Source organism: Struthio camelus, chromosome 19, assembly GCF_040807025.1.
Source record: "Struthio camelus isolate bStrCam1 chromosome 19, bStrCam1.hap1, whole genome shotgun sequence".
NCBI lineage: Eukaryota > Metazoa > Chordata > Aves > Struthioniformes > Struthionidae > Struthio > Struthio camelus.
Genome location: NC_090960.1, coordinates 4,700,387 through 4,713,376, shown reverse-complemented (window position 1 = coordinate 4,713,376; position 12,990 = coordinate 4,700,387). Strand labels below are relative to the sequence as shown.

At 38.8% G+C, this 12,990-nt stretch overlaps 1 protein-coding gene across 25 annotated transcripts in view; it reads right to left on the bottom strand.

Moving 5' to 3' along the window:
* PECAM1 (platelet and endothelial cell adhesion molecule 1) overlaps positions 1 to 12,940 on the bottom strand; it is a 39,192-nt gene extending 26,252 nt beyond the window's left edge. For 6 of the 25 annotated variants that reach the window (XM_009678964.2, XM_068913362.1, XM_068913363.1 and 3 more), the window contains exons 1-9: positions 12,491 to 12,940; positions 12,274 to 12,388; positions 11,284 to 11,457; positions 7,798 to 7,824; positions 4,842 to 5,135; positions 3,625 to 3,924; positions 3,268 to 3,537; positions 2,595 to 2,855; positions 1,289 to 1,570 (exon numbers count right to left, since the gene is read on the bottom strand). In XM_009678964.2, the coding sequence (XP_009677259.1) occupies positions 1,289 to 1,570; positions 2,595 to 2,855; positions 3,268 to 3,537; positions 3,625 to 3,924; positions 4,842 to 5,070 (1,342 nt within the window). In that variant the 5' untranslated portion in view covers positions 5,071 to 5,135; positions 7,798 to 7,824; positions 11,284 to 11,457; positions 12,274 to 12,388; positions 12,491 to 12,940. Of the gene's footprint in view, positions 1 to 1,288; positions 1,571 to 2,594; positions 2,856 to 3,267; positions 3,538 to 3,624; positions 3,925 to 4,841; positions 5,136 to 6,202; positions 6,282 to 7,797; positions 7,825 to 7,965; positions 10,055 to 11,283; positions 11,458 to 12,273; positions 12,389 to 12,490 lie in introns of those variants that run through there. The other 19 variants (XM_068913357.1, XM_068913364.1, XM_068913368.1 and 16 more) reach the window with 8 other exon arrangements.
* Between the last annotated feature and the right edge of the window lie 50 nt (positions 12,941 to 12,990).

Sequence of the window (12,990 nt, the reverse complement as noted above, 5' to 3'; positions counted from 1 at the left end):
CTCTTTGCCATCAACAAAAAATCTACAGAGACATGGCATACTGGTTAAAATTCTATCAAAACAAGACACTCTCTTACAAGTGCAACAACAGGGAAAACCACACACACACATGTCTTAACAGTTATCAGTCCTGACACCAGTCTCATGCGGCCTGCTATGGAATTGTTATTTGCCTCAGATTCTTCTCATATCTGCCAATAGCACACTTGCAAATCACTACTCTCACTTGCATTCTCCTTCTTGGAGAGCTCTATTAAGATTTCCAGCATGTAACAGGCTCCATGGTTTCTTCTGTGAACTTCCAGTTCATCTTCTTTTAAAAGCTTCAGCTACCAAGTTCCCTCACAGGCAGAGGAATTCTGCCCTTTCTAATGCAGCCCCTATCTTTTCCTGCAGCATCTCCCACAGGTTTCCTCATGTTCTAGATTGAAATTTCCCCATCCTTTGTTAAAGTTGCTTGTGGTCACTTAAGGATTCAAATTTTTTTTTTTTTCCTAATTTCACATTTCTTTCCCTTAGTCTAGGGACTCTACTGCCCTCTCCAGCAGTGCAATTCTGCCCTCTCACTCTAAGGGGTTAATAGCCAGTGAAGTCACTGTACTTAAAGTCGAGCGTAAGGGTAACCTCATACACATCTGTAGGATCTGAGTCTACGCTAGTATACAATAACTCCTAGTATGAGCCATAATAATAGACTGACTTTCAGAGCCGCTTAGCAACTGCAGCTTCTAGTTTGAAAATGCTCAGTGCCAAACTAATAACAGAGGTATTTAGAGGGATTACTAAAATATAAAAAAAATGCAGATTTAAAATATCTTTTACCAGGAATTTAGCTTACATGCTGATTTTAGCAAGTAATATCACAGAAAGAGCTCCAGGATCCTTACGCATACATTTAATCTAGCCCTTCAAAAATCAAACATGAAAAAATTGGGTCTGGTCCTGAAATTGTCGTTAATTTAACTAAAACAGCTAATGCCTTGCAGGTTTTTCAAATACTCAAGATCAAATTATTCATATTTTCCCAATAAGACTTCTATAATAAGATTTCAAGCCAAATCTCTTCCATCAAAATAATTTCAATTGTAGTTAACTTGATCCAGATTACAATCATAATTTTACTTCAGTGACAAATAGCGAGCAATACAGACTCCAACTATTTTTAATTCACCTGAAAAAAAGTTTTACAGACATTTCACATCCATCTCGCTTAGTCCATCATTTGATGCTACAAACACTTCCAAAAATCAAAATCTAAAATTAGACAAGAAGAATTAGACAGACTTACCTATCACTGTGATGTTCAGAACATTACTAGTTTTCATACCACTGGAGTGATTATTTCTAGCATCACATTTGTATCCTCCTTTGTCATTTTGTCCAATATCTTCATCCCAGAACGTTGCATATGTGTCATTAACTACTGTTTTCTTAACTTCGTTTCCTTTGTAGAACGTGAATGTTATTGGCGGTGTTCCCATCACAGAACGACAGATCAACTGTAGAGGCTTCCCTAACACTACCTCTGGTAAACCACTGACAACAGAAAGAGTTGGCTTGGAGACTGGAGCTAAAATGGGAAGAAAAGAAAAAACACTGCCAATTCCGTTGCATAAGGCCAAAATACACATTTTTTTTTTTTTATATATATCATGCAAACATAAAATAGTTAGCTAGTTTCCACAGACTGCCTAGATGGGGAGCTGTTGCTCTTTGGTAGAACGGAAGCAGAGGGATGACTTGAACATAGCAAAACCAGAGATTAAAATATGTGAATTAGACTAAAAGATCATGTGAGGATAGTGCAAAGGAAGCCAAAAAAAAAAAAAAAAAAAATCAATGACCCAGCTGTGGATCATCCAAACTTCAGAGCTACCTTTGACCCAAGCAGTAAGTCTGTACAGCAAAAAAAAAATATACAAGTAAAGTAGCATTGTTTATATTACCCAAGACGGACCATGCAGAGCCTAACCAAGGATCTCTGTGTCTGCAGCACAGTCGATCACAACTGAATTAATCTTCCTTTACCAACTTGAAAACTGACTTTGCATGCTCCATGAGAAGGAAGAAAATTGGGGTGTTGAAAATTAGCGTGCTGGTCAGGGGGCGGAGGAAGGCGTTGTATTGAAAGCAAAAATTGGCTTTCCTGGGGTAGAGCTATCTAGATGACCTCTGGCTCTCGTGGCTTTCTGTCTGGGTGTTTAGAGGGATGCAGACACTGACACAGTTTCAGATCAAACTGATGAGTGAGATGTTTGCAGAACATTACCATCTCCTGGGACTGGTAATGACATGAGAGTTATTTGGCTCTTAACAGAACTGAGGGGACAAGACAGAAGGGAAGGCATATTAACTTCCTTATCTCCAGGCCAGCCCTAGAAAAGCCTGACCTGATTAGATCAGGACAAATCATATCTTCTGCAGCTAGAGATTGCAAGCACATTTCACAGAAAATAAGATTGCAAATACTAATAAACAGCATGTTAGTTTATGGACTGTAGATTGATTCTGCAGACAGATGAACTTAATTTATATGCTTATGGTTTCCATTTTTTTTCCCCAACATTGGGCTCTAAAACTCTGTATCAACTCACCATAAACATTTATCTTTACAGGTTTGCTCTCCTTGACTATTCCTTTTACTTCAGCTTTACAGATATAAGAGCCAGTATCATTCACGTGAACTTTCATCGTTAAGTTCCTAAAATTTTTCAACCAGATGTCTCCACTTGAATTTTTCCTTAATATAGAGAAATTAGCTTTCCGAAAACCACTTATGCTGCAACTCAAGGTTAATTCCTTATTTTCATCCAGCTTAACTGCAGAAGCACTCAATACTGGCTTGGGGAATAACTCTGCAAAATAGAGAGAGAACAAATTCACTCAAATTGAGCATAAAAGAATACAACTACCTATCCCGAAATATACAGAACGAAGGACAGAGTGAAAGTTTACAATCAGAACAAAACCAAACACGCTATTTTAACATAGTTATATTTTCAGGAAAAACAGAAACTATGCAATTTTTTTTTTAAAGTCACTTCTCATACATGTTATTTGAAAACATTATTTTAATTGCGAATTATTTTAATTGTGAATTATCAGTGGCAGGCAAAAATCGGAAAGCCAAATGTAAACGTCCTTTAACTTAGGGAAAATTTACTCAGGGGGTATAAAGTCTGGGTATAAACTTTGCAAATCTACCAAATCTTACCAAATCTAAATACCACTTCACTGAGTAGAATCTAAAACGAACAGAGGCATTACCTGCCACAACAATGTTCAGCTTGGTGGTTTTAGAGGCTCTCCCTTGCTCCACCTTACACAGGTATTCACCACTATCCTCTAGAGTAGCTACTGCAGAGTATTTCAAAAGCTTCTCATCTCGTACACTGTTCAGTATTGTTTTGTTTTTCTGGAGTATGATTTCAATGTCACGCATTCGGGCTACCACTGTTGAGCATTCAAACTGTATTCTGTCTCCTTCTGTAATATTATTTGAGGGCTTGGCATTCAGAGTAGGCTTTATAAATGGTTCTGCAAGAGAACACATACAAAATCATGATCCAACCTTTTTAAATTTGGCAAGCAAAGAAACGTAAACATACAAGCTAAGCAACTTACCCTTGACTGTAACAAGTGTTCTGTTACTGGGTTCCGAGGTTTCAAGTTCAAAGTTTACATATCTCCTAGCAAAGCAATCAAAATGTAAAATGTTATCCCCTTCTTCAACAGAAAATTCCACAGTGTGAAAGTTTCTATGTAGTTCAAATACATGTTTTTCTTTAGGTGTCGAATTCATCTTTATCTTCCGGAAAAAGAAATATAAAGGAGGTACTTCCTCTGGCAGTTCACAACGTAATTTCACAACTTCACCCTCTAAAACTTCTTTTTTCTCAGCAGTCAGTATTGGCTTGGTCATTCCTTAGAACAGAAAACAAAGGAAGAAATAGATCACTGCGTAATCATGAAAGAGACACTATCCTCTGATGACTATGTTAGTGATTTATGCTAATGGCCAGACTCAAATAATCTGCAAGAACGGGGGTTCAGGGTTTTTTTTTTTTTTTAAATGCTGCACCTGTGAGCTTTTTAAGACAGTTCCTTTTACGTGTGGGTGCATGCTAGGGCACTTACTTTCAGAAGAACAAAACATCCCTCAAGATAGTAACATAATCTTGATGCGGTTTGTGAAGTATGAAACTCACTCTTTTAAACGTTAAGACCACTTTTTCCTCAGTGTTTCCTACTGCCACCCAGAAACGGGCAAGAAACTAAATAGCATTCCAACTATTGTAACTAAAGATGCAGGCCTTTGAAGGAAAATTACAGGCCCTGTAAAACCCTGCAGCTATTTAACCATGAACCAACACTTTCAAGTAGCTTTTCCACTCACAATTAAGAACATGTGTGGCTGCAAAGACTACAGATAGAGGTGGCCCCATCTTCATAAAAGACGAAGGAGCAAGACTGATATGACACAGCCCACGGAAGCAGTCCACAGTTGGTACAAGCTTTGGCTGTGGCTCTTACAAGGTGAGAATCTCTATATTCTATTTCCAGCTCTTCCAGTAACCCTCCTTCCACTAGATTTATGATACACAGGCACAAGCTTTCCGCTCCTGACTGCCGCTGATCTGCCAGGTAACCTTGGGATAGCGATTTCACTTCTGTGCCTTAAAACGGGGATTTAGTAACAAACTCTTGTAAAGCACTACGATGTTTACGGGAAAAAACACTACGTAAGATATCCACCTTAGCACTGATTACTTTTAGTTCCCCTGGGAGGTTGTTCTCTTTTTTGTATCTTAGAAAACAGCCATGTTTGAAGGAATACTCACCTGTCACCCAAACGTGTAAAGAGTTACTAGATTTTGTCTTCCCACCTGCTTCCACAGTACACTCGTACTCTCCTGTTTCTGAAGATCTAGCTACGGGTATTCCATATTGTGCCTCTCCTTTATCTGATGCAATCGTGAACACAAGCTTGCGATCCTTAAAAATTGTAAAATTATGCCTCAGCTGGAAATCGTTTTTTCTGCTAATATCAGCACGGCAGATGATTGACATAGGAGCACCATTCTTCACTTTGACAGATGGCTGAACCTTGATTTCAACCGTGTTGAAAGTAAAAACTTGACGGAGAAAATAAAAGAATTACATTTTTTTTTCAGTTAATTCAACACAGTATTGTTATCTCAAGCATCTTAACCACTAAAAACAATTCTTTGTACCCTAGCAGCAGCTTGCCTTCTTTTTGTGCTACTGGTCAGATCTCACAGATGTTGACAGTGGTAGCAGCTCTACCTTCTACCACACAGGTATGCTAGGGCAAATGATGGTTATCACAGCATGCACTGTCCATCTCCTCTGCCTTTGCCTTGGGGGCTTGACAGAATCATTGAGTGGGCCACTAGTTTAACACTCATTCTCCAAGCTTCCAATTGTTTTCGGCTTGGATGTTTTCCTAAATCAATTGTTTTATCTATTCAGTAAAGACCAAATAAGGCTGTCTTCCAAATACAAATACTTCTCCAGTCCTGCCTTGCATATATGTATTCTTGCATCCACCATACCAACTGGAAATGAGTTTAGCTTTTTGAAGGATACCTTCTTATTTCCATATACCTCCTTCACTTTGCTCTTTAGTCATACCTACTACTTTTTACCATCTCTCAAGTCTTTCCTAACAGGTGTTATGCACTGGTACCACATTCCACAGTATGACACTGCTCAATTGTTTCCATATCACTCCAGGAATTTAATTTTCTTTGAAGTTTTATTCTTAGCAGGCTTACGCACTTTTACGTAGTCCTCCATTTTACACGTGAACAAAAGTGTGATTTGTTTTTCTACCTTAACTACTTCTGTATCACAGTCAATAGAAATGAGCCCTGATCACATACTACTCTGCCTTAAAATACCTCCACCTCTACTACTGTATATTTCCTCTCTGAGCTAATACTTTAGGTTCTTATGTCATCTCAAAAAAAAAAAAATTTTTTTTTCAGAAATAAGTGTGCAAGTTGATTTTTCATGTAACAGATAAAGGTTCTGTGCATACTGTTGCAGATGCTAAAATGCAGACAGGTTCAAGGGGAATGTAGACAAGAATAATGGAATAATGATACACAGCATAACAGAATTCTACTGAGAGTTATTAAACATATAGAAACACATCAAATTCAGAAAGCACACACACCTGAAGCCTATGCCAATTAAAACTAGTTTGAATGTGTCTCAGTCCTTCCTTTTGGTACTCATAGCAGCCCTCTTCTATCCTGGACAGACAAAATTTTGAAAAATTAAGATCTAGATGCTCACGGCCAAATCCACTAAATTCCCCGGAAGATACAGAAGATGCTTAAATTGGTTTGCAGCTGACGCCTTGGTTTTCCTTATTACTCATGGTTTCTTGTTTCCAACTCTTATTGCCAGAAGATCTGAGAGGTGGATAAAACTTTAGATTTACGCTTATCTGAATAAACTGCAAACCTATGGAGCTCTATTTAACCTCAAGGCACTTAGCAGAAGTTTCTGGAGTTATCCCAGCATTTTTTATCCCAAATAGGGTTACAGTTACTTCATTCAGCAAATTCCATTTTAAACACATAACACAAAAGCCTGGGAGAATTTTAAATCTCTAGCTTAGGACAACTGGAGCATGATGGAAGATATTTCATTTCCAGTTCTGCAAACTAACATGTGTATGTCTAACTTCACTGGGTGGGCAGTCCCGCTAAATCCTTAATGATCATACGCAAAAGCAAAGCCTTCATTTAATTTAAATGAGAACATAAACTGAACATATATAAAATCTCCTAGAATTTAGACTTGTTAGTCCCGGAAAAAAAATATACTGCATACAATAGTCCTATTAAAAAACAAAAACACTGCTAACTACTTTAAGAAATAAAGCCTCTGTGTAAACATCAGAATGATAAATATTTTATAGTATACAATTTGAAAATTATTAGAATGGTGTTATAATCTTTTAATTCACAGTTAGATGAACAAGTATAGGGAAACATTTATGAGTTCATTCATTTTCCCTTCCCCTAGAACTTTTGGGTCTGCCTATCTTGCTCAGGATTTGTATTACAAATTTGCTACTGGATTAGGAAGATTTCGCCGTGCCACATCCTCTTATTGGCTATTTATAAATCGACCCTGCCAGAGAGAACTTTAGGTATATAACAAATACAAAAATTGTATTTTTTGCATGCGAATCAACTGCCTGGCAAAAAGAAGCAACCATTTCCCTGAAGTGACAGAAAAAAGGGAGGATGTAGCATATATGTGCTGGGGGCCAGCAAGAAAATAACATAAAAATTAAACGCTTTCCACCCAGGATACAAGTTCTGTACTCTGCTCAGACACACTCTTGGGAAATTTTGCAAAATAAGAAATAAATAACTCCAGAGAGTGCCCATAACATATATTCTATAATTTTTTACTACCTCCTTGCTTGGAGGGGATGAGAGAGAGTTTTGTTTAAAAACAAAGTGCTAACAACTAAATTTCCCCTTCTAGCTCTTCTTTTGTGTGTCTTAGTCACACAGCCTGCTCTAGGAAAGTTTTCACCAAAATGTTTATTAAAACATGGGCAGCACACCTCTCATTTAAATACTGCACCAAGAAACACCACTAAGTAATATCCTTTTTCACATGGCCCAATTTTGCTCTGAATTATAGTACAGCAAATCCAGATAAACTCCAGATAAACTAGTGGATGTACGCTAACAACTGAGGAATTAAAGTACTTCTTTCAAAATTCCATGCAAAATCCTAACTTACCTCTCTCCTGAGCATAAAGTTCTGAACCTGGGAAAAAAAATGAAAAGAAATGTCATTTTCTAAGCTTACAGATTGAGGGACAATAATGGGAAGCACTACAAAACCCCAACAAAAATCAAGCAAACCAAAATGCACATACACACCCAGATACTTCGTTATCAAACTTACAGTGCAAGAAAATCACCAGCAGAGCAAGATACATCTCGTTCCTGAAGAACAGACCCTTAATTCCAAAATAAAACAATATTCATCATCAGATGTGATTTTGCCTCAAGGTCCCGAAAACAGGTAAAAAGTTTTTTTGTTTGTTTGTTTTATGGAAACAGATAAAGTTTTGCCATTAAAAGTGGTAATTTTTTCCAGATATGCAGCAGAAATTGTCTGGTTCAAGTAATCGTTCCCATTACTGGAAACTGGAAATGGCAAACAATGAGAATCTATCTGCTGCTCACAGACAGATTACTGTTCAGGAAGTGACTGGACTTTTCCTGAGGGCGTCACCAAATGCATTTTCTTTGTTTAATTTCTCAAGGTATATTAGAAAAAAAAAAAACAAGAAGTTCCAATGGCATTTATCCTGCAGTTCCTGATAATATGGGTATTTTAAAGTCATGACTAACTATAGAAGAACAAGAATTACATTTACTGTTTGACCTCAACAGATCCTTGAGTTAAGCATCTCTCTTCATCCTGACATGGAGAACTCTTTCAGAGAATCCATATACTTGGTTATTCATTTTTCCCCACTACCTCAGTTCCTAGGTCTCTCATCCCAGCAGAGAACAGCTTTACCATAGAGCACATCATACATTCACACTGTCTCAGAAAGCACAGTTACTACAAAGTCAGACTATAGTTTTGACAGATGGACCTCACATATCACCCTCATATATCAAAAGTGCAAAAGTGTACAATTTTTTATTCTGTTACATTAGAATACTGCAAATTATATACAATCATCAAACTTAAACCCCAAAAGAAAATAACTGGTTGGAGTTTCATCCCCCATCAGAGGTCTGAAGCAGCACTGGCATAAACTGAAATGGAAAATACTCTGGAGCAAGAGCTAAACCTTCCTGATTTACTTGGTACGCACTTTCTTTAGGCTTTCTTCCACAGTTAGGGAAAAAACTTCCATTTTGTAAGAAATGAGTAATTCTAGTGTTCTGTTCTGAAGTTCATATCCCTTTCTCACTGCACCTCTGGCAGCTATTTACACCAATGGACATGGAGGGCAAAAACCAGTACTAAATACATTCACAGAAGTCTGTAAACAGAGACATACAGCTTTACTGTTTATACGAAAAACCTTTTATTTCTCCTGGGGTCAATGAAAACTTTTTTCCCAACCAATAGTTCACAGCTACAAGCATCGCTGTATAGCTTATATTACACGCATAACTGTGGTATATTCCCAAAGAAAACAGGAGAGAAATACTTATCTATTTACCAACATATCAGCAATATGAACAAGCACCCATTTAGCTATTTTGTAGTAGGGAGTACAGAACGGCACAGCTGTCATAGCAATTAATGATTAAGTAGTAAGCTGGTTAACTAGAAATATCTAGTCTGCTTAACCCATACTGTTTCAAACACACTAACAACAAAAGATTGATAGCTTGGCTAGTTGCCAGCATCTCCAGCACCAGGTAAAGGAAGGAGAAAGAGACCACATGGTAGATGGAAAACAAAGATTGATAAACTTTTGTTACTGATAGTAGAAGAAATAGGAAGGAAGGACATTTCCCCCGCCCCTTATCCCTAAAAGAATTCAGCATGACATACAGAGAGTTCTGCAGAAACACACTAGTCTTTCCAACATGGGGACAAAGGCTCTCCTCTTAGCCACAGAGAGGGAAGAAGAAAGTGGGTATGGGCCAATATACTTTAGTTTCCACTAGAGTGAGCCTATATGGCTGAGTTCAGAACCAGGTTAGGTTCACACCGAGGTTGAAAGGCTGGCCTTTTAGATTAACTAGGACAGCAGTTAAGTTTAATGGTGGCAAAACCTGGCGCTACCGTGACATGTCACTCCTAAGTGAAGGATGCCCTATAAAATCTCACAGGCCATTAGACTGTCATATTCTTTATAAACCCTCAAAATTGCCCCAGAGAAGAAAATCTTTCTGGTCTTGGTCAAAATCCAAAAGCTCAACTCGAGCGCAGGAACTTCAGCCAAAACGTTACGAAATTCAAGAGAAAAGGATTTCAAATGCAAAGGAATGGCTTGAGACTATTTTCCATTGTTAAACAGGAATTCAGATTGGCTTAGTTTAAATAATTTAAATTTAATTTAGAAGTACCTGTGCCAGTAGTACAGCTGCATATTTTCCCAATAGTCACCTTGGTCTCTCAATAAACCTTTTTCAGAAACATGTAAGATCAGACAAAGTACTTCTAATACATACACCGTTTACAAAACTCCCTTCAGCCTCTACTGCATTCGTGAGAAAAGTAGGACCGACATCAATAATCCAATATACCTTCTGAAGTCGATGGAGAAACTGATATAACCTGATGCAACGTCCCTTGAAGCCTAGAGGAAGCTTTACATTTAACTTAATGCCCACTGAATCAGACCCTTAAACATTGAAGCTGTCTTCCTCTGGGAACTCAAAATCCCTGCTTCTGTTGGCTGTCCCCCCTACTATTTATTTAAACATGACATTTTCTAAAACCTATCAACTTTGTCATTTGAACAGAGCTTTGCCTAAAATCAGGGGCAAAGCCTAGTTTCCTGCTAAGGACTAAAGGCTGGAAAAGATTTTCAAGTATTGGGTCCAAAATATATGATGTTTTCAGCCAGTCCCTTATGACAGAAAAGGAAGCTAAGAGTTTGCGCCACATCTCAGCTGTTTATTTTCATTAGCTCTCCAGCTAGCTGGCGCGACAGTACAGAACGTGCTGTGATGCTGATCATTAGGACTGACATCTTATTTCCTCACAGTGCACATGCTGATTCCAACAAACCTTCCGGAGTCCCTAACCTTCATCTCCTGGCCTCAAACACCCATTCTTGAAGGGAGTTTAATTTTCTTTAGAAAAGCTAATGTCTCTACATGTGCTGCCTTCAAGTTCTACCTCTCAAATTTACTGACAAAACATTTCTCTAGAGAACAAAATATTCTGAGGTTACCAGACCCTGTCCCTACTAGACATAACTTCTTGTATAAACTCACTCACTCCTATCTTAAAGGCAGTCAATTGCTTTAGAGATGTTTCCACAAATGTTTGGGACTTTATACAATTTCTAACAATTTTACAAAAATTCAGAGATCTGAGTCCATCCTCACCGAAAACAATGCAAGCTTTTCCAATAACTAAACAAGGCTAGAAAAGCACCCAATGTACAGTTACCACGGCTTCCAATTCTGTTTAGCTCTCATTTGTAATCCACCAATCCTGATATGTGGGATTTCTTTGGTTCTTTAACACCGTCAACTCTTTTGCTTATATTATGACTTCCTGTTTCAGCATACTTACAGTTATCAGAATTATATCAAATGCAGGCTGTTTTCACAGGTCCAGACAAATCCTTGGGGAAATGGAAATGAATTGAGTTTGTTCTACATACATTTTCAGCACATACCGTCTTCTCTTGAACGTCATACATTTTTAAATGAAGACGAAAGATGTAAAGCATCTCTTTACACCTCCCTAGAGAAGAAATGAAATTGAATTTTATTCCTGGATTTGAAGATTTACCAAGAACATTAAGGAACCTGACTTTTTTTCCTAAGTCTAGAAGTTCTACAACTTACAGTAAATCTGTATCAAAGTTCATGCTGCTCAGAATAATATTACATTTCACAACGGCACCATCTACCGGAAGAAGACCACTAATCAAAGGAAAGTAAATGTTTTCTCCGCTTCCATCTTTCAGAGTTAAACCAGCGTTTCTCTCAAGTCTTTCCTACAGTTACTGACATCTAACACCTCATTCTCCAAATGGCAACATAAATTACATCTGGAAAAATAACTGAAGGGACCAGGAAGTTCATAATGAGAGAATATCGCTGAAGCTTTCATACTGAAATTTTTCTTCTGAATGCAACAGGAGCTACTTATTACTATTTGGCTCAACTCTTTTTTACCTGTACAATAGTATCTTGAGATGGAAACTAGGAAACAGAAGTCTTGACTTGTATTTCATGTAGCACGTATTACTGTGTTACCTTGGAAATTCATTCAGACACAAAGGGACAGAAATCCCTTCTTTTAGAGATGTTAAGTCCATTTGTTGATTTACATGATGATTGCACTCTCTGATAACACCTTTCCGACTTTGTTCTCTATTACAGTAGTGTGCAAAAGTCACTGCTCCTACATCTTAAGGCCATTTAAAAAAAACAAAGTCCAACCATCATCATCAACCTCCTTATACAAGGCTGCAACCTGATTTAAAACATACAGCACAACGTTACAACAAACAGTACCCCAATCTGTCAAACAATATCTAGCACCAAAAAATACCTTGCATTTTGTCACAACTTCAACAAAATTGGAATATTCCAGACTCACGAAAGAACTGGATTCTGGAGCTATCCAGTTCTACTGCTTTCATAGAACTAAATTGCATTGCAGTCACCTACAAAGAGAGACATGAACAGAATTCTCTCATTTCTGGTGACAAACGTAGTATCTCCTGCACCAAAATAAACAAGCAACAGCCTTAGATTCATGAACTTACTGCTGCGTGTTGAAACATGATAATTTCTGGGAGAACACTGAAAATGCTCCCATTACTGCAGTAGGTAAGAAATTAACCCGCTTCTTAGGAAAAATAAAGCACTGGGACTGGTGAACAACATCGTCAAACCACTCAGTGATTCTGCGGAAAGGGGGGAAGGGTTCGCCCTGCTAACGGCTCCACGTACTCGGGATGCGCGGCCGCGGGCCGGCTGCCTCCTGACCGCGGCGAGCCGCGTGTGAGGCGGCAGGCCGCAGGCAGCCACCGGCCGCCGCCCGCGAAACCTCCTCCCCTCACGCCAGGTCAGGCCGCCCTGCCCGCGCCTCGGCAGCAGCACCAGCTTTCCCCTGAATTATCTCGGCAGCTGTGACTCAAAAACCCCAGCCCGGCGGGGCGCCGCGACCACACCGAAACCACCGCCCCCTCCCCACCGAGCTGACCCGCCGCCCGGCGGGGCGGGGAATTGCCCGCGCACGCGCGCCGCCCGCCACGCGGCCGCA